The 23,053-nt window shown below is 38.0% G+C and overlaps 2 protein-coding genes across 4 annotated transcripts in view; one reads left to right on the top strand and one right to left on the bottom strand.

Moving 5' to 3' along the window:
- Window positions 1-2,153: 2,153 nt before the first annotated feature.
- nppal (natriuretic peptide A-like) lies at window positions 2,154-3,677 on the bottom strand. 3 transcript variants are annotated; one of them, XM_055056912.1, is made up of 3 exons: window positions 3,426-3,677; window positions 3,038-3,287; window positions 2,154-2,360 (listed from the first exon to the last, which is right to left on the bottom strand). In XM_055056912.1, the coding sequence occupies exons 1-2, from the start codon at window positions 3,504-3,506 to the stop codon at window positions 3,039-3,041; spliced, it is 330 nt and encodes a 109-aa protein (XP_054912887.1). In that variant the 5' UTR covers window positions 3,507-3,677; the 3' UTR covers window positions 2,154-2,360; window position 3,038. The 3 variants fall into 3 exon arrangements, with proteins under 3 accessions (XP_054912887.1, XP_054912886.1, XP_054912885.1); XM_055056911.1 differs by having other exon boundaries at window positions 3,038-3,290; window positions 3,426-3,676; XM_055056910.1 differs by having other exon boundaries at window positions 3,038-3,344; window positions 3,426-3,665.
- A 13,263-nt stretch (window positions 3,678-16,940) lies between these two features.
- LOC129377018 (neural cell adhesion molecule L1.1-like) overlaps window positions 16,941-23,053 on the top strand; it is a 34,779-nt gene continuing 28,666 nt past the window's right edge. Inside the window, 1 exon segment of the mRNA XM_055056744.1 lies at window positions 16,941-17,166. The gene's annotated coding sequence lies outside the window, so the exon portion shown is untranslated.

The raw sequence follows: 23,053 nt of genomic DNA, 5'->3' as shown, positions 1-23,053 counted from the left end.
TTACGTTTTGGATGTACCATTTTTTAAAAATGTGACTTTTTAAAATGAAAATATTACTTAGTTTATTGCACAGCCGTTTTCTTTTTTGGTCCATCAGAAACTGCAACCTGTTAATCTTGATCACTGGTGATGGTAAATCAGTGAAAAGTCCTGAAGAACTACATTAAAAAGCAAACAAATCCAGATTTGGTTTATTTGTTAGACTATTTTAAACACTACTTTAAAAATTAAAACCTTTTTAAGAGACATACATCGTTAGAGGTTACAGTTGTGGTTTGCAGCCCTGTTTGGTCCGTGATTGGCCCTTTGCCTTGGCCACACTCTCAGTCTGTTTTGGTAACAGATTCACCAAACTAGTACTTTTCCTGGGTACAGGGACTCATGACTGCAGGCACATATTAACCATCTATGACACAGCAAAACAGACCTCTGTCATGTCTTTGGTGACTCCAGCAGTAAGAACAAATTTGTTTCTGAGGATTTATCTGTAATATTAACCTAGAAGGATTCAAACACCGACAACTGAAATCTATTGGCTGAAATCATTTGGAGTTTGGAGCTTCAGCTGTTGGACTGATGGCTTCACGTTTGAGGCTAAAGTCTTTCGGTATGGAGACTCATTTACTGCGATATCTCAGATTCTTTGGCTGCATAGCCACACCATATCATCAACCCTCCACTGTACTTCACGCCTGTTAGGAGGTGTTTGTGCTGATGTGCTTTGCTGAGTTTTTTTCTTAAAATTGAGTCATGCATTGGCGATAAGCAACTTTATTTTGATCTCATTTTTCCAAGAGACTTTGTTCAAGAAGTCTTGCTTTGTTTAACGTTGATCTGACTTTGTAGCAAAGTTGTTGAGATGTTCACTACTTGGAAGATTAGTGTCTATCTTGAGTGTGAAATCACGGATTTGGATGTATACTTACGAAAAATTTGAATTTTGCACGTTTTTGTATTTCCATTTGAGTTTCTACTGCTTCTAAAAACAGCCAAGATTTTAAAACAACCCACCCAGATGTTTTTTGATGTCTGGAAATGAGTTGTTTCAAAAACCTTTTGAATGTAACATCACACATCAGCAGAAACCACCTGCTGTATGCACTGTACAATGGCTGCTGGAAAAGACAAGATTTTTATTGTTGACTTACCTTCCATAAACCACTTTCTGCATTCTTATGAATTGTGCAGGAGGTTCCAGTTATGCTTTTCAAAGATTTACAGTTATATCACACATCTGTTTGCATCCTTTTTCATGTTCCAGGGTAAACGATGTAAAACTTTGTAAACCAGATATTTACATATCCCAAATAAAAGGACACGTCTTCCATTTTTTCTTTGTTTTTTCCACTTTTCTCACAGAAATGTTCCCAGGTCTTTAGGAAACATGTTTTCCCTGTAAGGTTCATACACTTTATGCTTCCAAATATTCCTCTGGATTCATCATTTTTTGTCGGTATGTAAACATCCAACCACCTCTAAATGCTGCACAGATTTTCTCCAACCATTCATTTGTCGCAGCTCATTGTCGTCTGTTCAGATTAATGTTCAACCGCTACTTCAGCTGCTTCTTCATGATGAGTGAGAAATACTGTTTTAATGTGGGATGAACCCTTTTTCTGCTTGCATTTTCAAAATTATTTGTTGTATGTCGAAATAAGCTTCACTCCAGTCGGCTAACAGCTCAGTTAGCAACAGCAGCTTAGCATCAGCTAAGTTGTAAAATTATTTTAAACAACAAACTGTTAAACTTGAACTGTTATCTGGAACAAACCACTAAAATAATATAGACTGTTTTATTTCTAACATTAATGAGTTGATGCTTGTGAAACCATTTATGAAAACCTGTGAAACCTTTGATCAGTTTTCACTCATGTTTTTATATGCTATCCATTGCTTTAATAGAAACTATGAGAGTAGTTATCAACACCTGTACCAACTAAACACAGTGTTTTTTATTTCTCTGTTATTTCAGTCTGTCACATTAGTAATTAAACTGTGATCAGGTTCATTTTGGATTATTTCTGGTTTGTTATGTTGTCAGTGTGATCAGAGTTAATAAGATCTGATGATTATTAAAGTAAATCTAATTAAAACTCCTTATTTGTACAGAGTGCTGCATATAGCTGTCCCCACAAAGAACCAATGAATCAACATTTATCTCCAAAATAATTATTTTACTGCAATACAGAATATCACAAGGCAACTTGACTTTATCCAATAGAAAGATAAATAATAAATACACAAACAACAAATTAGAATTCAGCAGCTTTCATTTTAGAAAACACAATGAAAGGAATAAATCTGTGTTGTAGCCGCTGCGGCATCTGGAGCGTCTCAGGAACGTCTCTGGGAGAACGGACCTGTCGAGACAAAAACACTTTAAAAACAACATTTTTATAGCAGGACACAAACAAACCTTCAAATTTATCTCTTCCAAATGCAAATATATATAAAAAAAACAGTCAAGCTTGAATCTTTTGCAGGATTGTGTCTTAAATATAACTATATGCCGAATAAACGTATGGAGAAAGTTAAAACAAACTGTAAAAGATTATGTTATAAATCAATTAATCACATAATAAATTAAAACAAACTCAACAATTTATATTTGCATAATTTATAGTTTTTCTCAGGTTATTAAAAGTCTCCAGTCTGGTGTTTTAGTCTCATCCAGCTGTTTTTCAAGGACAATTTAATTCACAGAGACCTCATAATTAATTTCATTTGTTGTTTTTATTTATTTTGGATATGTAAAATGTCTTGTAGTTCCAGTGTTAAATGTTCATTTGAATTTAAAGTTTATTGATCTTTGACAATCTGTTCTTGTGTATTATGTCAGCATTATTGTCTCAGAATAACAATATAATCGTAATAACTCCTGGAACAATTTATCTCTCAGCAGAATGTTGTTACAGTGACAGACCTGCTATTATGTCGTATAATTGATGCATTTTTGAAACTGAAACTGCAGAATATATGATGTCATTTTTTGTTTTCTATTAAAAAAGATGAAAGAAATTTCCTCCCAGTTTCGTACCTCAGCAGCCCAGTCCGCTGAAGGAGCCGATCCGCTCCAGGCGGACCCCGAAGCAGCTCCTCAGGCCGCCTTTCTTGTATCGGCTCCACGAACGTTTGGAGGTGGCCACGATGTCTTTGAGGAAACGCACCAGCGCGTTGTCTTTGTCCAGCGGTGCGGGGCTGCGGCGGTCGGTCCTCCATGGCTCCCGCTGCCCCGCAGCGCCGAGCACAGACCTGTCTGAGCCGAAGTCGCTCTCCTCCACCTGCGCCTCCTCAGAGGAGAGGGGAAAGTTGCTGATTTCATTCTCCAAGAGCTGCTGCAAACTCTGCACACAAACAAGTCAGCAAACCTGATTTTATTTGTTGGACACATCGGTCGGGGTGATATCCACTCCAGCTGAACTTACCTGTATGTCAGAAATGGGTTTGGCTCCAATGAAGTTAATGAGCAGCAGAGAAAAACAGCAAACTGAGAAATTTGGCTGCATTTTCTTCTTCCTGTGGTGGTTTTCAGTCGTTCCTCTCTGTGATGACTCTCGTTGCTGCTGCCGCTCTCCTCTGGGTCTCCGGCGCTGCAGGTGCTGCCTTTATACCGACCTGATTTCGTCACCATGTGATCCGGAGGAAAATTAATGAGGTGTGACTAATGCTGCTGCATGCTGGAGTCTAACCTGCCTCTCGGAGGTGTTCGGTCTCTGCCACAACGTGACTGAAGACTCTGGCTCTGGCTCTGTGAGGGTCACCGCTTCACATTAGCTGCTCAACTTAAACTGGACTCTGAGAGATGAAGGTCCCTCAGTCACACATTATTCATTTGTCTGCTCCTCCTCCTCTTTTGCTGTTTCAGTTAAATCTAAACTTTATATGATAAAAACCTTCTGAGGAAGGTTCAGATTATGGAGACTTTGTTTCTGTTTTAGTGGAGTATAACTGTTTGTGATTAACTGTTCAGAGATCAATTTCCACATAATGCATGCAGCTATACCTGCTAGCTCTTGATTTCTATTAAAACCACAAACACGTTTTTATCACAAGTAAACTGCTAAACCTGGGTTGCATAAATGGTCACAAAATTTTAGAATTAAAATGGACATTTTAAAGTTTTTTGTTACTTGTAATGCAACATCGTTTTCAGAATGATGTCTAATTATATATTAGGTGGATAAACTTCAAGAAAGAAATAAACTTAATAATATAATACCTCACTTAGCTTCCTCCAAATTAATTTTTTCAGATAAATCCTAAAGCACTCAGTTAAGTGGCTGTTTTGTAAACGTTCAGTTGAAAAATACTCGACACATTTTGGTTTTCTACTGTTAAAAACTCTTAAGTAGTTTATATTCATTATTTTGAAGACTATTTACAAAGCACTTGCATTTCCTCTCACTTTTTCCACCAGTGACCTGATGCAGCAAATGATGTTTATTCTGTACCCAGAATGCATTGCTGTTCTGAAGAACAGCAATGATCTCTGTGGCTGCTGCTAGCTAAGCTAACACTGCGGTGGTTGGTTAATTTAAATACCTGCTCTGACCCGTCAGAGTTGGTGTTTAGGTTGTCTTTTTTTAATCATTTTTTAAATTAAACTAAAACATTCTGCAGCACATCTAAATGTTGCGGTTGTCAAAGTCAAGCTAGCATAACTGACCTACTTCCCTCTTGTCAATATTTTATTAAAACTTTTTTCTGACCTTTTTATCTAGTCCTAGTTTTGACAAATGGTAGCAAAGCAAGCAAACCCTTTTTCTTTTATATATCAAGGTTTACATGTAAGATTTAGCGCGTTATGTCTGTGAGCGGCTTTTTGCCCTCCAGCAGGGGGATGAACGGGTCTGCAGGCAATATGGGACCAATTGTTAAGAGGTCAGTTAGCATCAGAGCTATAATCTAAAAATAAAACTGTGCAAAATAATTCTGTGTCGTTTCTCAGCTTTTCCTGGGACTGTGTTTTCCAGAATAAAGATCTCAGGTTATTCCTGGAATCTGCCTCTTTCCAGCAGATTGTTCCAGTGACCACTGGCGCTGGTCCATAGGGAAGTTAACGGCATTGGCACTGCAAGGTTTCAACTCCAATCTTGACAAACTTTTGCAAGTTTTCTGAAAGATATATAAATAAATCATCTGTCATAGAAATATTAAAAGTTTCAATTGTATTTCTGCTTTTTGTTCTCTTTGGGATTTTAGACATCCAAGTATGTTTCTGTATTTGTTCTGCATTGCATTAATGCAGCTTACAATCATATATTGTGAGATTTCCATTTTTCTCTTTTCACACATGATCTCTGCATGTGCAAATGTACATGCAGAAATATTTACAGTCTGAGAATTCAGGCATAGTCCACTGAATTCAGAGTTAAGAGATAAAGATTACAGCTCAGTCATGTTTCACTTTATCTTCACCTTCAACTATAAATGCACTGCCTGTTGCTTCAGCATGGCACCAAACTGTCCTCTAATATTCTCTTTCTAAACTTAGACTCGTGCTATTTTTGAAAAGTGTTTGCTAATCATTACCTAGACATGGAAATTAGTCAACTGGGACAGTGGAGGCTCATAATAAATTTACAAACACGTCTTTTCAGCCACCAAAGAAACAAGTTACAACCCAGAAACCTTGGCCAGATCTTTAGCCTCTTCTGGAGGACCTGAACCTGCCAGTCAAAAGGTGAACTGTGATCATTTTTCATCAGACTGATCAGGTCCACCTCTGCTTAAAGTGGACCTGATCAGTGATACACAGGCTTTTCTGGAGACCTTCAAAATCTGAAGACATGAAAAACCTTTCACTTCAATTTCTGTTTTTACCAAACTACACTGACAACTCTTTGGGGAAAATGCTGGTACATTTCTGTCACAGCTTATGATTCTTCAGATATTCAGCTTAAGAATTATGGACTATGTGTTTGTAACGGGCTCCAGACTTCCAGACAACTTGAGGGTAAAACTTGAGTAGAATATAGAGGAATTAGTTCCAAATTTTACATTTGTAGGAACATTGCTGATTATTTCTCCATGAAACCCAGATGAACGAGACATTCATCTGTTTCAAAACCCCAGCTCAAAATGTGACATGCATGATCCCAACTGCCTCAAGTGCAGTTACATGTTGAATTGTTTGTGTTGGATGGCTGTGGTACAAACAACAGGGGAAAACACTGATAAACACTTGGATGTACAAAACGTTCTGCGTTTCATGAGACGTCCAGACCAGCCTGTATTGCTTTGAGGAGATAATCTGCTGAAAGGAGGAAGTGCTGGAATGCTGTTGATGGGATGAATCATTGTTTCCTGTTTGTATTATTCCAACTTCATAGAGCGCAGTCCTGAAGTCCAATCTGAAACTGTCCAGCAATGTTTCAGTCATGATGGGATCCTTGCCAAGTGTATCTTCGTCACCAAACTGAATATGTGACACATTACCATAGAGCAGCACTGTGTCACAATGAGTCAGTGTCAGGTGAGTGACCTATTACAGTAAGCCAGATCCTTCCTTTCAGCCGCTCCTTTTAGGGATTACTGCTGAAGATCTTCCTCCATTTCCTCCCCATTCCTGACATTTCTCAGGCTTTGGGACTCCACTGATCCACAAATAGAGAAAACATGGAACAGTGGTACACCTTCCTTCCTGGCAATGGTTATCCAATGAAAAATACAAAGAGTACACTGAAACATGAGGTAGATTTTGGTAATGATGGTCTTCTTCCTGCTCTGGCGTTACTTGTGGAGTACCACAGGGGTCAGGCTTAGGCTGCATCACCTTCACTTCAAAGTCAGCTCAGGGAGAACCAACACCAAGCCCAGGTCCTCTGTCACTGCCCAACCAACCCAGATGTCAGTGAACCCACAGTCACACTGCTGACCGCCCCCAGTCAGAACCCGGAGGCTCCGCGATCCAAACAGACCGGGCGGCAAAACCAGGAACCAAACATTCGATCGACCCCGGGAGATCCAAAATTCTACCTGACCCCCAACTCCATGCCTGACACCAACCAGAACCAACAGAATACCAAACGGCCTCATCACTGACGTTTTGGTAGCACTGAACAAGGAGAGTGCTGTTACTCAATGCTAAAGCGAGAGAACAGTTTTCTGACTGCGCCACTGCAAAGCTGTACCCAAACCAGAGAAGGAGAAACATTCCCTTCAGCAAGTTTGGTTCCTCCTCTGGGTTTTCTCCTGGGAAGAAGAAGCTAGAAGGTTGAATAAAACTGCAACCCAACAGTAAATCAAACAAAAAAAAAAAAACATTATGAAGTAAAATTTCTTTCAAGTTTCAGCCGCCGGGGCAGGAGTTCAGCTCTTCCCTGTGATTGGCTGCCACACCCGACCAATGGTCTGGCCGCTGTGTGGCTGCCTCGCCACAGTCATGTCAGCCACACTCACTTGTCCTGAGGTGTGGAAGGCAGGGGCATCATTAGGGGAAACGACTCTTGTGTTGCATACCAGCCCTGATAATGAAACTGTCACAAGGGCGGACAGCATGCTGGCTGCAGCTCTGCAGTGATTAGGCTCAATTACTCACTTTCCTTTCCTCTTCTTCTCGGTCAATAAACTGTTATTTTAAACTCTAAATGTTTGCTTAGCGGCGTTACAGCAGCAATAAGTTGGTTAATTTGTAAGCAGAATGTGAGGATCAAGGACAAAGAGCTCCTGAAAGCAGGTCGATAAATTATTATTTCCATGAATCTGGTTTATGTTGGTAGTAAACCAGAACTCAGGTACACATGTATGATATTTAGTTTATTTTATTTCATGTAAGGATCACTTTTATTCTTCTAGTTTCCACATCCAGAGACTGAACTTTTTACCCATTTTTGTTTCCAAATAGGAAATACAGTGAGACTCGATCATGTCTTTCCAAAGATTCTCAGTTGGATCCAGTCTGGACTTTTACTAGGCCATTCTAAATCATGAATCTGCTTTCCGACAAGACAACGCTGGATGCTTTGTGCGCTGAACAGATGGAGCTACACTGGATTGAAGAACACAAGGTGGATGTTTTGGAGTGGCCTAGTCAAAGCCCAACATGACAGCGGGAACAGCAAGAAGAATGAAACAGCTGAGCAGCCTGAGACACATCCACACAAACTGCAGAGGTGAATGTTTATGTCAACACTTATGTGAAATATTCAGTGGTGAGCCTAAAAAGATGCTTTATTGCTAAGCTGATACATCAACATGGTGTTTATCAGGAGCTAATGCTAACGTGCTAACTTCAATTCAAATTATATTTGCCCTGGAGCACCAATTTAACTTCAACATTATAATCTCTGCACTATAAAGCCTCCAGTCTGTCTTGTTCTCTACTGTCAGTTTTTATCTTATTCCTGCTTGAAATCAGCTTATTGGTAACAAGGGGCAGGAGTTACAGCCTTCAAAATAAAAGCATTAATAGGAACATCTAAATGCTTGGAAACTCAACAGCCAATAACCAAAACCTCAACACAGATGTCAAACTTTAGTCAACTGAAAGTTTACAAAACATGGCTAAAAGTTAGTAAAAACGCTAAAAATGAGCTATTAGCAGATTCCAGCTGAGGAGGAAAAACAAGAAAATAGGAAGATATCACGACTGATATTGTCTCATATACTGACAGTATTTGGAAATATTAGTTTAGAGCAGAAGTGTCCAAACTTCTTGTCATGTGGGCCAAAAATTGACAGGTGAATAGCAATTAAATAATAATAGAAAGATTAAAATCAAGCAGTAAAGTTTTTGTGTAAAAAAAAAAAAATCCAAAGCTTTAAAAAAAAAATTCTGATTTTCTGTATTAAACAAATTTTTAGTTTTCAAATTCCTTTGTGTTAAATTTTTAATTTTCTATTGTGAGAAAATTACAACATAAGACATTATCTTTAATCAGGGTAAGCATTTAATTAAAAATAAAAAGTTTGCATGTGCACTGATGGACAGGCTAGATTTTCATAATTGCAGTTATGGGTTGCAGTTCATAATTGCACAGAAGCATAATTGGCCCCCAGACCAGACTTTGGACAACCCTGGTTTTGCAGACTCGTGAAACTGGTTATTTTAAATTGGACGCTATTTTCCAAATCGGAGCAGTTTAACTTCAAAACGAGCTTCCTTTCCACGTAATCACTTCATGCTATACATTTTACTATCTGCTTGGAATAAAATCAGTAGAGGCCTGTTACATTAGTGCTTTTAATATGTTTTTTCTTGGGTGCCTTGATTTAGATAGCTTAAAATTTTATCAGATCCTGTGAAATGTTATGATGTATTTGTTTGAGATGAATTATCTCACTGATTCTGTGCACAGGCAGCACATCAGAACAATCTCTAAAACAGATCAGGAGTAATTTGCTTTGAATGTTTCCCCATTTGATCCTGTGTTATGATTCAATGCTCCCCTGATGCAGATTAATGTACGTCGGTAACAAAGCCTGCTGTCTGATCAGCTGAAGCGGTGGAGTGGTGCGACTGGGAGAGCAGCTTGTTCGTGCTGATGCGAGGCTGTAATGTGTTCCCACGCCGTGACTGCAGTAGTGACTGTGGGAGTCACGGCCCCTCCAGGCAACAACATCAATAAGTGTCAGGAAGCAGCGGGAGCCCAGCAGTGGGAGAAGGAGCTTTCTAAAGAGGTTTTAATGACATTGAAAAACACAACAAAATGCATCGTGTTCAAGCAAATGTACATGTAAAGCAGTGCGGGAAGTTTTTCCACTGCACGCCGTTATAACTGGGACTATTACATCATGTTTTTCTGTTTACACTATTTGCACTTACTATGTTTATTCCATACAAAGAGTCAGAAAATGAACTGAAACTTGTTTACACAATCTTAGTCTCAGTATCTTTTGTCCACTTTCCAGTGCAAATATCTTAGTGCTCCCGAAATAAGACAAAACTAACTTAGAAATAACATTTCCTCAAGAAATATGAGCTTGTTTTAAGTCAACAATTCCTTAATATTGATGAAAAACGACTTTTTCCTTTGTTAGATTATTTCACTTATAATTACATATTTCCTCATGTTTTCATCTAGTGGAACTAGTATTTTCTAATCAACATTAAGGAATTATTAACTTAAGACAACTCCTGTATTTTGGTGAGAAGTTGCTGGTAGGTTAGTTTTCTCTTATTTCAAGTGTATTAAGATATTTACACAAGAAACTAAAATACTGAGTGATATTTAGTTTTCTGCAGTATAAAAGTTAGGAATTGATGTCACTGACAGGAATAGGGCCTTAAACCAAAACACCTGATATTTTTCACAAAGGGTGAAATTTAATACTTTAAAATAATACTTTTGAAATAGCCTTAAAATGTAAAATTATAAAAGCTTATGGTAGGCCTGTCACGATAAATTATTTATATTTTTTGCACGAAATGTTGAATAAACATTCACGTTGTTTCCACGTATCATCTCTGGTTATAATAGGCCATTTAAAAGCAGGGCGACCTGTTAGTGACCTCCTGGCGCCATGTTGGATTCCTAACAGGAAGTTGTTGTTCTGAAGGATTCTGATTGGTTTCACCTTTGCGCTACACTGCCCCCTGTGGGTTCGGTACTGAAGTATTTTGGAGAGTCTGAATGTTGAGTCTGAACGTTGAGTCATTCACCGAGTCTTGCAGAGATCCTCCAGTCTTTGAGAGAAATGCTGTCATTGGCTCTTCAGCTGCAGATACTGACACGTTGTGCTCATTTCCACTCATCAAGAGGCAGCAAGGAACTGGGAACGTTTCCTCCTGCTGCCCATCAAGCCGACCCTTCAGTACCTTCAAGCTGAATCCACTTTTAGAAACTGCTGCCAGCTCCAGAATAAAATGACCAGTCTCTTCTTTGACTGGACCTTTTCCAGCTGATATCAGGCTCTGAATGTTAATCAGCATCAGAGCTAACTAGCAGGTTAGAGTCACAACATAAAGCTGATTTTGAAGATACTCTAAAAGATTTTCCCAGAAACCCTTTTCATCTCCAGCTGAATTATTTTACTATTTATTTTCCCAGCATACATCCATCACAACACAGAGACACAATCAGACACTAGTGTTGTGTGAGGACGGTCACAGACCTCTGACCTGCTCTCCGTCTAACGGTCCAGATAATCCCTACCAAGGCTTTTATGTAGTCACATGAAAAATCTGCAGAATGTGGCAAATTAGTTCTGTTTGATTGAATGATTGTCAGAATAATTGATTTCTCACTTTAAAATGAGATTTTCTCTGATCTCTACTGCACATTTGTTTTCATTTCTTCTTTTGTCTCTTTATTATGAATCATCTACAACCAAATCCTCCTAACCATGCAGACAGGAAGGTCAAATCCTCACCTTACCAGGGCAAACAAAACCAGAAACAAACCAAATGTTTCATTTTTCAGACAGTTTTACTTCTGCTATGAATCTTAAAACACGTATAAATTCCGAGCAGTTCTTATCAGGAAGTTAAATTACTCTACAGAACAGAGAAAAGTATTATATTCTAGATCAGAGCGCCCTCTGGTGGTTAACACACAAATAGCGCTTTGGTAATTTCCCTGGCATCTTCAATTTAACTTCAAATATTGTGAAATTATAAAACATTCAATAAACCGTGGGTAGTATTTTACTTAGACTTATAGACATTTTACTAGCTGAGCAGAAGCATGACGGTTTGTTTTCCTTCTGCGACAGAAACCATCAAAATTTAATTTTAATTTATTAGGGACAGTGCACATTAATGAACAATCAATACTTCTGTACAGACTGTAAATGAGCCAGATTATAGCATAGTTGCTAATTTCCATCTGTAGTCCCAAGACAGGAAGACCCAAACAACACAAAAACACATTATAACATACAATCAAGAAATCACATTAACAAACATTCCCAAAAGATACAAAAATATTCCACTTTATCAACATTTGTCTCCCAACAGCAGCAAGATGGCTACTGGAGGTAAACAGAAGAGCAACACCAGGCTGCAGAGGAAAATGAGAATTTAATTTAATTAAATAATTATAGTTTACGTCAATGTTGGGGCTGCAATCCCCTGGAGAACCACCAAGGGGCACCAGAGGGGCCTCAAAGTTAGAGAGACAATGAGAAAAATATTCAAAAATGTAAAAAAATTTTATTCTTTTTATTCTTAATTTTTGCTTTATGTTTTTCAATTCAAACATATATAAGTTAAATAATGTATTTAAATGTTTCTGATTGGCTGAAATTCATCAAGTTGTTTTGCTCCTGAAAGCAAATGGAAACGTTTCTGACAGGAAAAATACCAAAAGAATTGAGCTCTGCTGCAAAAACACATAAACTGGGGTGATATTATCAACTTTGATGTGATTGATATAAAATATTACATATTCATAATTCGGTTATTAAATCATAAAATGTCTTCTGATAATAAAGTTTTATGCAACAGATCTTATGGCCATCTAAAATCAGTATGTATGACACAGTATTTATACCAAATGAAGGAAATAAATAAGGAATATCAAATAAAACACATTCCAAAGTATAATTCTTTACTTATTTTGTCGCTGCCAGAAGCCAATGCTGTTTGGGGCTTTGAGGATCCCTGGTAAACTGCAGTGGTTTATATCTAAGGTTTAATAGTGGGATAATTAAAAAAAAAAAGAATGCGTGAGACGAAATTTTATAAGCCCAACATAGAAACCTAAAATCACCAAAACCAAATTTATTGTGAACCAAAAATAAAAAACATGCAAGACATTTTTGTTAAAATATTTATCCTCCGTTTCTTCTTTGCTGTCCTTATAATTTGACATTGAAGAGGCGGATTTATGACAGGTTGTCATTGATGACAAGTTATCAGAGTGAGTGAGTGTGTGTGTGTGTGTGTGTGTGTGTGTGTGTGTGTGTGTGTGTGTGTGTGTGTGTGTGTGTGTGTGTGTGTGTGTGCGTGTGCGTGTGTGTGCGTGTTTCTGCATATTTTGTGTTCCAGTCTAGAAGAATGAGTCACGTTTCTAGTAAGCAGCATCCCTCCAGACGTCTCAGTGTATTGATGACATGTCCTAGACAAAGGCAGGACATGAGACAGGGACACAAACCATGATCAGCATCTATTGTATTGATTGTTGCGTTTTGACCATCCTCTCCTGCACACACTGAGGTTAACTCAATTAAAGCTTTAGTGAAGAAGGATGGAGGAAATGCATGGAGGAGAAAAACCACCCACTTGATCTGGAGGAGATAATGGAGCAGAAAGCTGCTTCGAAACAAACTCGATTTGCAAAGCAGAAGATATGGCAATAACCTGCTTTCTTCTCTTGAAAAGCCATAATGGCAGCAGTTTAAACGTTACAGATGGTCCAACACCAGCAATTCTCCTGAACCTGACTGAACAACCCAGCGATAAAGACAGAAAGGACGTTTAATATTCCATCAGGTAGCAAAGAAGAGGATTTAAAATATGAAAACTGTATAAACTCATCAAAACAGACTGCAACGCCACGGCCAGCGCTGAACGTTTGCCGACGATGTTCGGCCGGCGCAAAATGATCCGCCATTAAACGTCCGTTGGTTAGCCACTCGCTAGCTGTGCTAGCTTACCCCTCCATTTGTTAGCCTAGCTGCAGGTAATAATGGACAGATATCAGGTTGGTAAGACACCGGAATGCAAAGAAAGTCGTTTTTTACTGTTCAAGACACGCCGTCATGACGGAGGAGCTCAAAGTTAACGGCAGGAGACGGTGAGTTAATAAAATACGATGGCATCGTTTTAATGGCGGCGTGTGTTAGCATCAGGCTAATGTTTCTTACTATTGATAATAGAAAGGACAGGATAAAACATGAGAACTCAATGATAAGATCACCAGAATAAGGTTGTAAATTAGGAGAATGAAGTAGTTATTAGTAATTTTTACAGGTCTGGTCACGTCAGCGCTTATTTATTTAAGCATTGCTCTCATTAAAACGACTCTTTATTGTACTAATAGCATGACTTTACAATATTATGGCTTTATTATTTTAATTAGAAACATCATAGTCGTTAGCATAAGTTTATTTTAACACTTCAGATAATAACTAAATTAATGGCTATAAAACTGTTTTTTCGTCCTGAAAAAGCCACTTGAGCAAATGGCAAAATAAGTAAATTTTATAATTTTATTTATACTTTAAACATGTAGAGATATCACATTATTAATTAGTTTTTTTGCAGAATTTGTGGTTGATTGGATTGTGATAGTTAATACAGACCTGTCTTTGTTGTTCCCATGGAAGTTTAGTGATATTTCCCATTTTGTTTGACATGTATGGTGTTCAGTGTGTGCCATAAATCTTTTTCTGAATGTGTAAAATGTGTTTCTTGGTTGGCGTTTGAGTGCTCTGTAACTTGGAATTGATGCAGAATCTTATCGCTTTGTGTTTTTAATGGGCTCAACCACATTTCTACCAATTTCCTTAAAAATCCAGCACCATTTAAAGACTAACTAAACCTCTTTTTTTGCAAATAAACCATCTAAACTCGTTGCTAAGTGTGCTGTTTTTAAGTTTATTTGCAAATTCTATTTTTGTGTAAATTTGTTTGATTCCCCAAATATTTGATGTAAAATAGCTCCACTTTAAAAAGAAATAGTTTTTAAACAACAAAGAAATGATTTTTTGTTTTTAGTGCTCTTTTACTGCTGCTGTGGATATAATCCCAGATGGACTTTACTGCCTCATATAGTTTTCCTCCCACCATGTTGGGTTATCCTGTAAACGCTCCTGTCTGCTTTTGGTTACTGCTGCAGAAACGTTTCCTAGTGTTTTTCCTCAGACACACGGTTCCAGCCCGACATATGCTCTAGCAGAGTGAGATCAGCGGCACCACATGGGGTTGCCACATCCTTTATCAAACGAGCCACATCCAACCGGGGGGCATTCACAACGATTATCATAGGGCTCCCAACATGTTTGACAAAAAGGGCACAAATGGGTCGCCATATTGCACCCGGCTTCAAAAAGCTGCCAGAATGAAAATGGCTGCCAAAATGACTGGAAAAACAGCAGCAATAAAAACAGGAAATGAAACAAACAAACAATATGGTTCCTCTCACCACAGCAGGTTTAAAACATTTATGACTTGTTATTATGACAATAACCCTGAAAATATGAAATAAAATAATTTAAATACACCATATATCTGTTGTTTTATATCTTAGGTAATCCTCTTCTCAAATTTCAAAAATTCTTGAACAACCAACAGCACAAACTGGATATGAGACTAATTTATTTCATGACTGTGATGCTGTGGTTTTTAATTTATAAATGCACACAAGCAATTACCCATCCATTGTCTATTCCCTCTCATAGGTTGAGAGGCATTACAGGACTTTGCTATAATCCCTTTAAAAAAAGAAAAACAATTCCTAAAATACTAAATATCAAAACATACAAAGAAAATGTCTGGATTTTCTTATTGGTGCAAACGCAGTTGCTGCCAGATAAACCATGGTTCCTCTGTTAGATTTATGAAGAATTGGTGACTGACTGGAAGATGGACTTCATTAAGTACCGGCCGATGGATGTATGGCGATACTCATCTTTTCTATGGGAGAAAGGGTGAACGAAGCCCACAGCACCACTAAAACAAAGAAATTCAACTATCTGCAGTCATCGTGTTAAAACTGCGAGTGGCAGCGCCTTCTAGTGGTCACCTAAGTCTTTTAATTTGCCTTCAAATTAAAAGACTGGATGTAGAAAATGTGTCAGAGTAATAGTGGGAACAGATTAAAGTTTAGTGGTTCAACAAAAATGCAGCAGTGAGAAACAAGCTGATGACAGAAGACAAAATAACTTTATTTAATTTATTAACATTCAGAAATTAAACTGGATTAAATTATCAAAACATTTCCAAAGATTTTACAGGATTAGTCTTAAGCAAAACATTTGGTAGTCAAATAATAAAATCATAAATCAATAAAAAATAAATAAATCTGAAAACCTGATTAGTGATTGTGTGAAAATCTCTTCAGAATCTCACTGTCCCAGAACAGTTTAAACATTAAATATGGCTGAAGATGTAATAAAACAAACAGCAAAAAATTTACAGTTTTATATTTCCATATAGTAAAACTAGTGAAAGTATATGCAAAAAATAACATTATAATTGATACAAAAAATCCATATCACAAAAAATACAATTTACTCCATTTATTTTAAAAATGAATGTGAAATTACTAGTTAAAGTGCCTAGAGTTGGAAAATGTAAAAAGCATCTTTCATGAATGGTTTTTAATTTAAATATAATGCTAGGCCTTTCACAATAAATCAAATGATTGCCTGATGAATTAAAACGAGCTCAATAATTTCCATTTGCATGATTTATCATTTTTCTTTCTATCAAAATATGGATGATAAAAGTCAACCAGTCCTTCTGGAAAGGAATATTTTGTTTACTTCATAATTCATTTTATTTGTTGTTTCTGTAGTTTTGTTTATTTATTGAAGATATTTAAAATGTTTTCCAGTTCCAGTGTTAAATATTTATCAGAAATTAAAGTTTATTGATCTCTGAGAATGTGTTCTTGCATTGTCATTATGCCATTACATTATATTATTTGAAAATGGTTTCAAAACAATAATATTATAGTTTGTAGATAATAATAACAATTTTTACTGTGACAATAAAACTTTAAATTTTGTTATAAAATCAGTTGATACTTAAAGGTAAATCTGAATCTACTGATTACTGAAATAATTTATCCCTACATACAGAGACGTGATGCAGCAGCGTTTTGAAGGAACAAACAGAGAGCGTGTTTTTTGTTTTCCCCAGTGGTGTTCTAACAATCTAACCAGTTCACCACCAGTAAAAATGAAAAGCAGGATATGGGACCAAGAGAGATGGATGTAAAGAAGAAAGGAGGGGCGCGAAGTACCGAGGGAATAGATGGAGAGGAGAGGGAGGCTGCGATGGAGGAGGCTGATGTCATCGGTGCGGATGAGCCAATCAGAGCTGGGAGCAGAGCAACGGGGGGGTTTGGAGACGGAGCTCTGAAGGGTGTGTTTTATGATCCACTGCAGATTCAAAGCAAGAAGAAAAGAGTGGAGAAAGGGAACGAGCCAGGAGACTGAAGTGAAAAGATGCTGAGATAAAGGAGAAGCGGAGATGGAGACAGGAATGTGAGGAGGAGAAACCGAAGGGATAAAACAGAGGGATAAAGACGGGAAGACGGGGAAACACCTGCAGAGGTAAAACAAAGGCTTCGCAGGCCGCTGCGTGTGTCTGGGTGTCAGTGTGTGTTTGTGTGTCAGGACGAAGCTCAGCTGGAGGCTTAACCGTCTCTTACGTAACACAGCCGCAGGTACGCAAAGCTCAAATGTCTCTGAGTTGGTCTGGGAAACACTCAAACGAGTTCTGGACGCCTTAATCTGGACTGCAGAACCCAGAAGGTACATTGATTTAAATTTGACCCAAAGTGTGTGTGTCTGCTTTATGAAATCCCCATGTGGATCGAGGTAGGAGTGGCAGTCTGGCCTGGAAAAATGAAAGCAGTCATGGAGACGTTGGATTTTTCTCAGGGTCAGTCGAGTTTCTGCTGTCACCTGTAGTCAGGAGGAAACAGGACTCTGTCAGCTTCAGGGAGGAGTTCCTCCTCCTCCAGTCTCACATCGTCCATCATCTGCAGGCGCTTGTTTTTATTAATATTGAATGAAATAATGCACTATTGCAGAATTTGTGATTAATTATTTATACTTGTGTAGCTTTCTAACTATTCCAGATTACTTTCTGTGAAGAATAATCTGTTTCTGATCTGGTTTGACTCTTCAATGGGACGAGAATTTGGTTAAATCAAGACATTAGATATTCTGCTGTCAAAAGTTTTGTTTATTTATAAATGATTTATCTCAGTCTCTCCTTTTCTCCACAGTCAGGTGCAGCAATACTTAAATCACTGAGTTCAAAACATGTCTGCCTTAATTCTCAGAAACGCTTGACCTTTTTTTTTTCTTGGCTAAGTTGGAGTTTACAAATTAAATGGTTTCCTGCAAAAGAGCCTGGTTAAAAATCCATTACTTTTTAAAAGGGTTGAGGTCAGAGCTTTAGGAATGCCATTCCAGAAACTTGCTGCTTCTGTTTGGAAGTTTTTGGGAACATTGGAATATCATCCAGAAACAGAAACTAGCAGCTGCACTCAATCAGGATTACGAACCAGAGGTTAAAAGGTCGATGTCTCCTTCAGGCATAGATACCATCAAACTTCTAGCAACACCAGTAACTAAGGATGTAGGATTAGATTAGAGAAAAATAAATAAAAATGGGCGTATAATCACTCAGAAACCAGAAGAGTTCAGATGAATAATTAATGTTCCTGCCACAGCAGCTTCCAGTTATTTGTTGGGTTTGTTTTTCCAACATGAACTGAAGGCAAAATAAATGCAGATAAACTCCTCATTCAGCTGCCATTTGTTGGTTAGTTGCCATACATTTTTACAGTGTTTTTTCTTCTTTAAAAAAAGAAGACGAGGTTGAATCAGTACAAACATGTGTTATATCGATCTGGGCTCTGAGTATCTCCAGATTAGTGTCAATCAGAGCGACAGTCTGGGGGGAAACTTGCTTCTGTAGCGCTAACCTGAAGGTTGAAACAGCTTATGTCCAGCATGCGTTGGGTCTGCTGAGATGCTATCAACTTTCACAATGCGCTGAGTCTAACCAGCCAAACCCTTTGAGCCACCGGTTCCCCTCCTGGCCTGTGGGGACGCTGCACCAAGAACCACTGAAGGAAACGACACTAAAACCTCTGGAGACACTGAGCATAACTTCCTTTTTATCAAATGGAAACAAGATGGAGGCGTTCTCCTGTTGGAGGATTTCTCTTTAGTCTTTGGCTAAAGACCAGGAGCCATTTCTGCTGCTAGCGCTAGGCTAGCATGTTGCTTTACCCAGAATGCCTGCGCTGTAGTCCACTTCCTGTTTTTGAAGAGCTCTCTGGTCCACTTGACGTTCACATTCAAACGGACCCAGAGTCACTTCAGCCAAACCCAGATCGAGGTTTGGAGGACCAGAGTTCGCTTGGTCCGAACCGGACTTCAGAAACAAACAGACTGGAGTCGGATTAAACGGGCCTGGTGGGAATGCAGCCAAAATATGATGCTCCTATTTCAGAAAAACATTTTAATAAATGAAGACTCTTAATACCTGCTTTTAGGTTCTTTAACTTTCAATCAGAAAGCATATTCTGATTTATTAAACATGACAGTTTCTGTGATTATATTGAAGGTTTACTTTCAGTCTCACTGATTTCATTTTATTCCCATTTAAATCTTGTCATTAGGGAGCCAAAATGAAAGTAATCCATATGTTTAAATACTCTGGTCTTAATTTGCGATACAATAAAATAAAATATTCTTTATTGTCTTCCAGATGACTTCTTTTTTTTCCCAGTCAATACTCCATTAGAGCGCTATTAAAGTCCCACGCAATAAAAGCATAACCACTCAGCGAGGTACCTGGTAGAGTTTCAATTAGGAAGATAAAAATAAAACAAAATGAAGAGGAAAGCTGAATATCTGCTGGATGCCAGTAGAAATATGAAGACGTCTTTTAAAGCTTCAGTTGAAGAAAATTTGAAAATGATCCAGTTTTCTCCAATTGGATGATGTTTGATAGACCTTCTGTTTGTTTCATAACCGACGGCGATGACCTCACTATTGCTGCCAGGCGACTAATTCAATTACTGAGCAGAGTTTATTCATAAAGAACAAAACTACAATAAACATGGAGCAGTTTTTTACTTTGTAATCCCAAACAAGCTCTCTCTGTCGTGGAGCTCAAAGCAGCCATCTTGGTTTCAGCAGATTTTTATTCCCTAATTATTTTTATTCATAACATGTTGAGATTTAGTTTAAAAATGTTTTTAATTTTTCAGACTATAATCCGCTACCTTTTTTCGGAGATACTGGCTTTTACATGTATGTCCAGTGTTTTAAGAAAACTTTGTAGGTGCGGCTTATAGTGAGGTGCGCTCTATAGTCTGGAAAACACAGTACATTTCTTCTTTATGAGATGAACCAGTAAAATGTTCTGGTGATTCCTGAGCTCCACTTCTGTTTCCACCAATACCCACAAACTGAGCAATACTGGTTCTGTCTCGACTCAACTGGATCTGAAATGTAAACATCTTTAATAAATCGGTTCAAATGTTTTTATCAAAGCTACATGGAAATAAACTAAAGCTGCAACAAGACCTAGCACAATTACAAATTTTACTGGACAATAAATTGTCCCAGAAGTTATTGCAATAAACATTAACATTGTTGTTTTGAGACCATTTCAAGTGATATTATGGTCACATATTCTCAGTAAACTTTGTATTCTAATGGACCTTTAACACTGGAACTGGAAGACATTTTAGACAAAATATATAAACAACAGAAATGTAAATAAAGTGAATTATAAAGTCTGTAAACAAAATAGTCTTTCAAAGAAAAGGCCAGTTGAGAGTTTTATCATCCAGTTTTTGGTAGAAGGAGAAAAACAATAAATTATTTAAATAAAAATTATTAGCTTGTTTTATTTTATTATACCACATATATATATATATATGTTAATTGATTTATTGTTTATTTTGACAGGACTATCCTCTACATCTATACAACATGGACATAAAGCCAGAGTAGAAGTTGAAAAACTGAAGCTTCTTATTGAACCTCCTGCTGTTTGAACTTTTATTCGGTTTGGATTCCTTCAAACTTTGCTGCTTTGTTGAGAGCCGAACCGGGAACCAAGGATGCACCGTCAGCTGCAGGCGTGAACAGATTTGTGAAAGAGTTTCAAAACGTACATGTGTATTTGTGCATAAAAAGTGAACAAAATATTTACAATAGGTGACAATAAAAGGAGATGTGCAGATTTGGACAGAAATGTTTAAAAAAGCTGTGCAGATGCCAGCAGGAGTGTAAACAGTTTCTAAGTCTGTTGGAAGAAGTGATGGTTATAAAGTCTGGAAGGATCTGCGTTAACGCTCCGTTGTGCATCCAGGATGCAGCGGTCCGCCTCTGCAGGATTCTCCAATTTAGTGTTTGAACTGTTAAAATATGAAGTCATGAGCGTTTTTAGGTGTTATTTGCTGGCGCTTCTGGTCACTGAAGGCTGTTATTTAATATGTTTAAATAATTTTAAAACTACTGGAAGCATTACCCTCAAAAACAAGATTTTCTGATAGTTCTCTGACTTTCTGGTATCATTTCTCAGTTTCTGCTTCCAGGTTCTGTTTTTTTTTTACATAAAGGAAAGAATTGCCTCTTGTCCTTTACAAAGTGAGTCTTTAGTGTTTCAGACGCAGACTGAAAGGGTTTTTATCAGAAATGAGGGTGAGATGGAGGTCTGCTTGACTAAATGAGATTAGCTAAATTAATCCTCTGGATTGCTTATCCATCATCCGTTGTTCTGCTTTCTTCTGTGCTCTGTGTTGTTCCACTTGTGCCCATTAAGACGAGGTTGTTGTATTAATGAAATTAAGGCTTGCCCTGTTTAATTTTTCTTCCTTCAGTCACCCACTTCCTCTGAGAGAGAGAGAGAGTGTGTGTGTGTGTATGTGTGTGTGTGTGTGTGTGTGTGTGTGTGTGGGTGTGTGTGTGTGTATGAGTGTGTGGGTGTGTGTGTGTTGGTTTGTTGGAGTGAACATTAGCTCACATTAGAGACTGTTTTAAGCAGCTTATCTGAGTTTGAGGCCTTCATCTGGTCAGAAGCAGCTAATCTAACTTTAGTGAGTTAAACGGATTCGCTGAAGAGAAGCACAAAGAGAAACACTCATCCTGCGAGTAAAATATGTGACCTCTGATTTTTTATTATTATCATGTGACCACAAAAACAGAGGCGGCTGTGTTGGTCAGCGCTCTGGCTAACTGTTTCATCAGTCACTCATCTGACAGCCAGCCAAATGCTGCACAATTATTTCCTGTTTTACACGAACATGTTGCAATGAGTGGCGTTAGGTTTTGGGAAAACGATGAGCTTGGTGATGTTTTCCACAGAGTCACAAAGAGCTGCACATTCTGGACTGAAAGACACAAATTTTTTGGACAATGTTGCAACATTTCCTCCAGAAACCAGGAGCTGACTGTCTGTCAGTTTGTCCGTCTGTGACTTTATGGAGAGCTGCTGTTTTTTCCTTCCTCTTGACCTGAAGCTGATGCAAACTGAAGGCTGACGCTTCCAGCCATCAAAACCTGAATCAGAAATAAACCTGAATCATTACAGAGGTTGGCAAGAAGCAGCATGTTGTGTTTAAGTGGAGATTGTGTTGGCTGCTGAGGTTAAACGGAGCCGGCCCAAGGCATTTGCAAGCTAAGTAGCTGCTTTGTCAGCAGCAGCCTCATGTAAGTGCTTCAATTTCAACAAGGACCGTAAAGTTTTATGAAAGAGGATGCCATTGAATTTAATTTGACTGTTTCAGTGGAAACAAATGAAAATATGTCTTGTTAGTTTACAATTTAAATTTAAAGCTGCAGTGTACAACCTTATAAAGAATGTGTTTGTTCAAACTATCACCATGTTGTGACAGTTTGTTATAAGACAGATACTCTATGACAAAAATTGATCTCCCTGAGATACTACTGCCATCTGAAGAAATGCTTTAAAAACAACCAATCAGAGCCAGGAGGCAGGGCTTGGTGCTTTCAATCAATGATTGAAATGTGCACTCGCTGCTAAATGTGCTAATGGTGAAGAAACATCTCACCGTTTCAGGAGAACCGTTTATCTGCCATCAGCTCCTCCTCAGAACTTCATCCCTCACGAGTCCCCACTAATTGGTGCTGGCTAGTCTGAAGGAGCAAACAGCTGGTAGAACATCTGCAGAGTTCATTCTAGGAGCTATTCTCAGTGAAACGCTGAGAAATGATATAGAAACATGTGAAAGGGTTAATGGAGCCATTTGTGACGACTCCCTGAAGGCGGAGCTTCAGAAAGAGCAGGAGCTTCTTAAAGAGACAGAGTTACTTTTAAGGTGTTGAATTATGAAGTCAAATTTCTTCTATAACAAGTGAAGGTAACATAGTTACTGGATTATACAATAAAATAACTGCATAACTCAACACTGCCCCTTTAAGTTACAACTCAGACAGATTTACA

Source organism: Poeciliopsis prolifica, unplaced genomic scaffold, assembly GCF_027474105.1.
Source record: "Poeciliopsis prolifica strain line A6 unplaced genomic scaffold, Auburn_PproV2 SCAFFOLD046, whole genome shotgun sequence".
Taxonomy (NCBI): Eukaryota; Metazoa; Chordata; class Actinopteri; order Cyprinodontiformes; family Poeciliidae; genus Poeciliopsis; species Poeciliopsis prolifica.
The sequence above is the reverse complement of the archived record's forward strand: the minus strand, read 5'-3'. Positions and strand labels throughout refer to the sequence as shown.

What these genes read in the sequence shown, in the direction of transcription:
- nppal (XM_055056910.1), bottom strand. Translation starts at nt 3,506, where the DNA reads ATGCAGCCAAATTTCTCAGTTTGCTGTTTTTCTCTGCTGCTCATTAAC. An exon ending in AACCCATTTCTGACATACAG is followed by an intron (nt 3,345 to 3,425) that starts GTAAGTTCAGCT and finishes GTTTGTGTGCAG; the next exon opens with AGTTTGCAGCAGCTCTTGGA.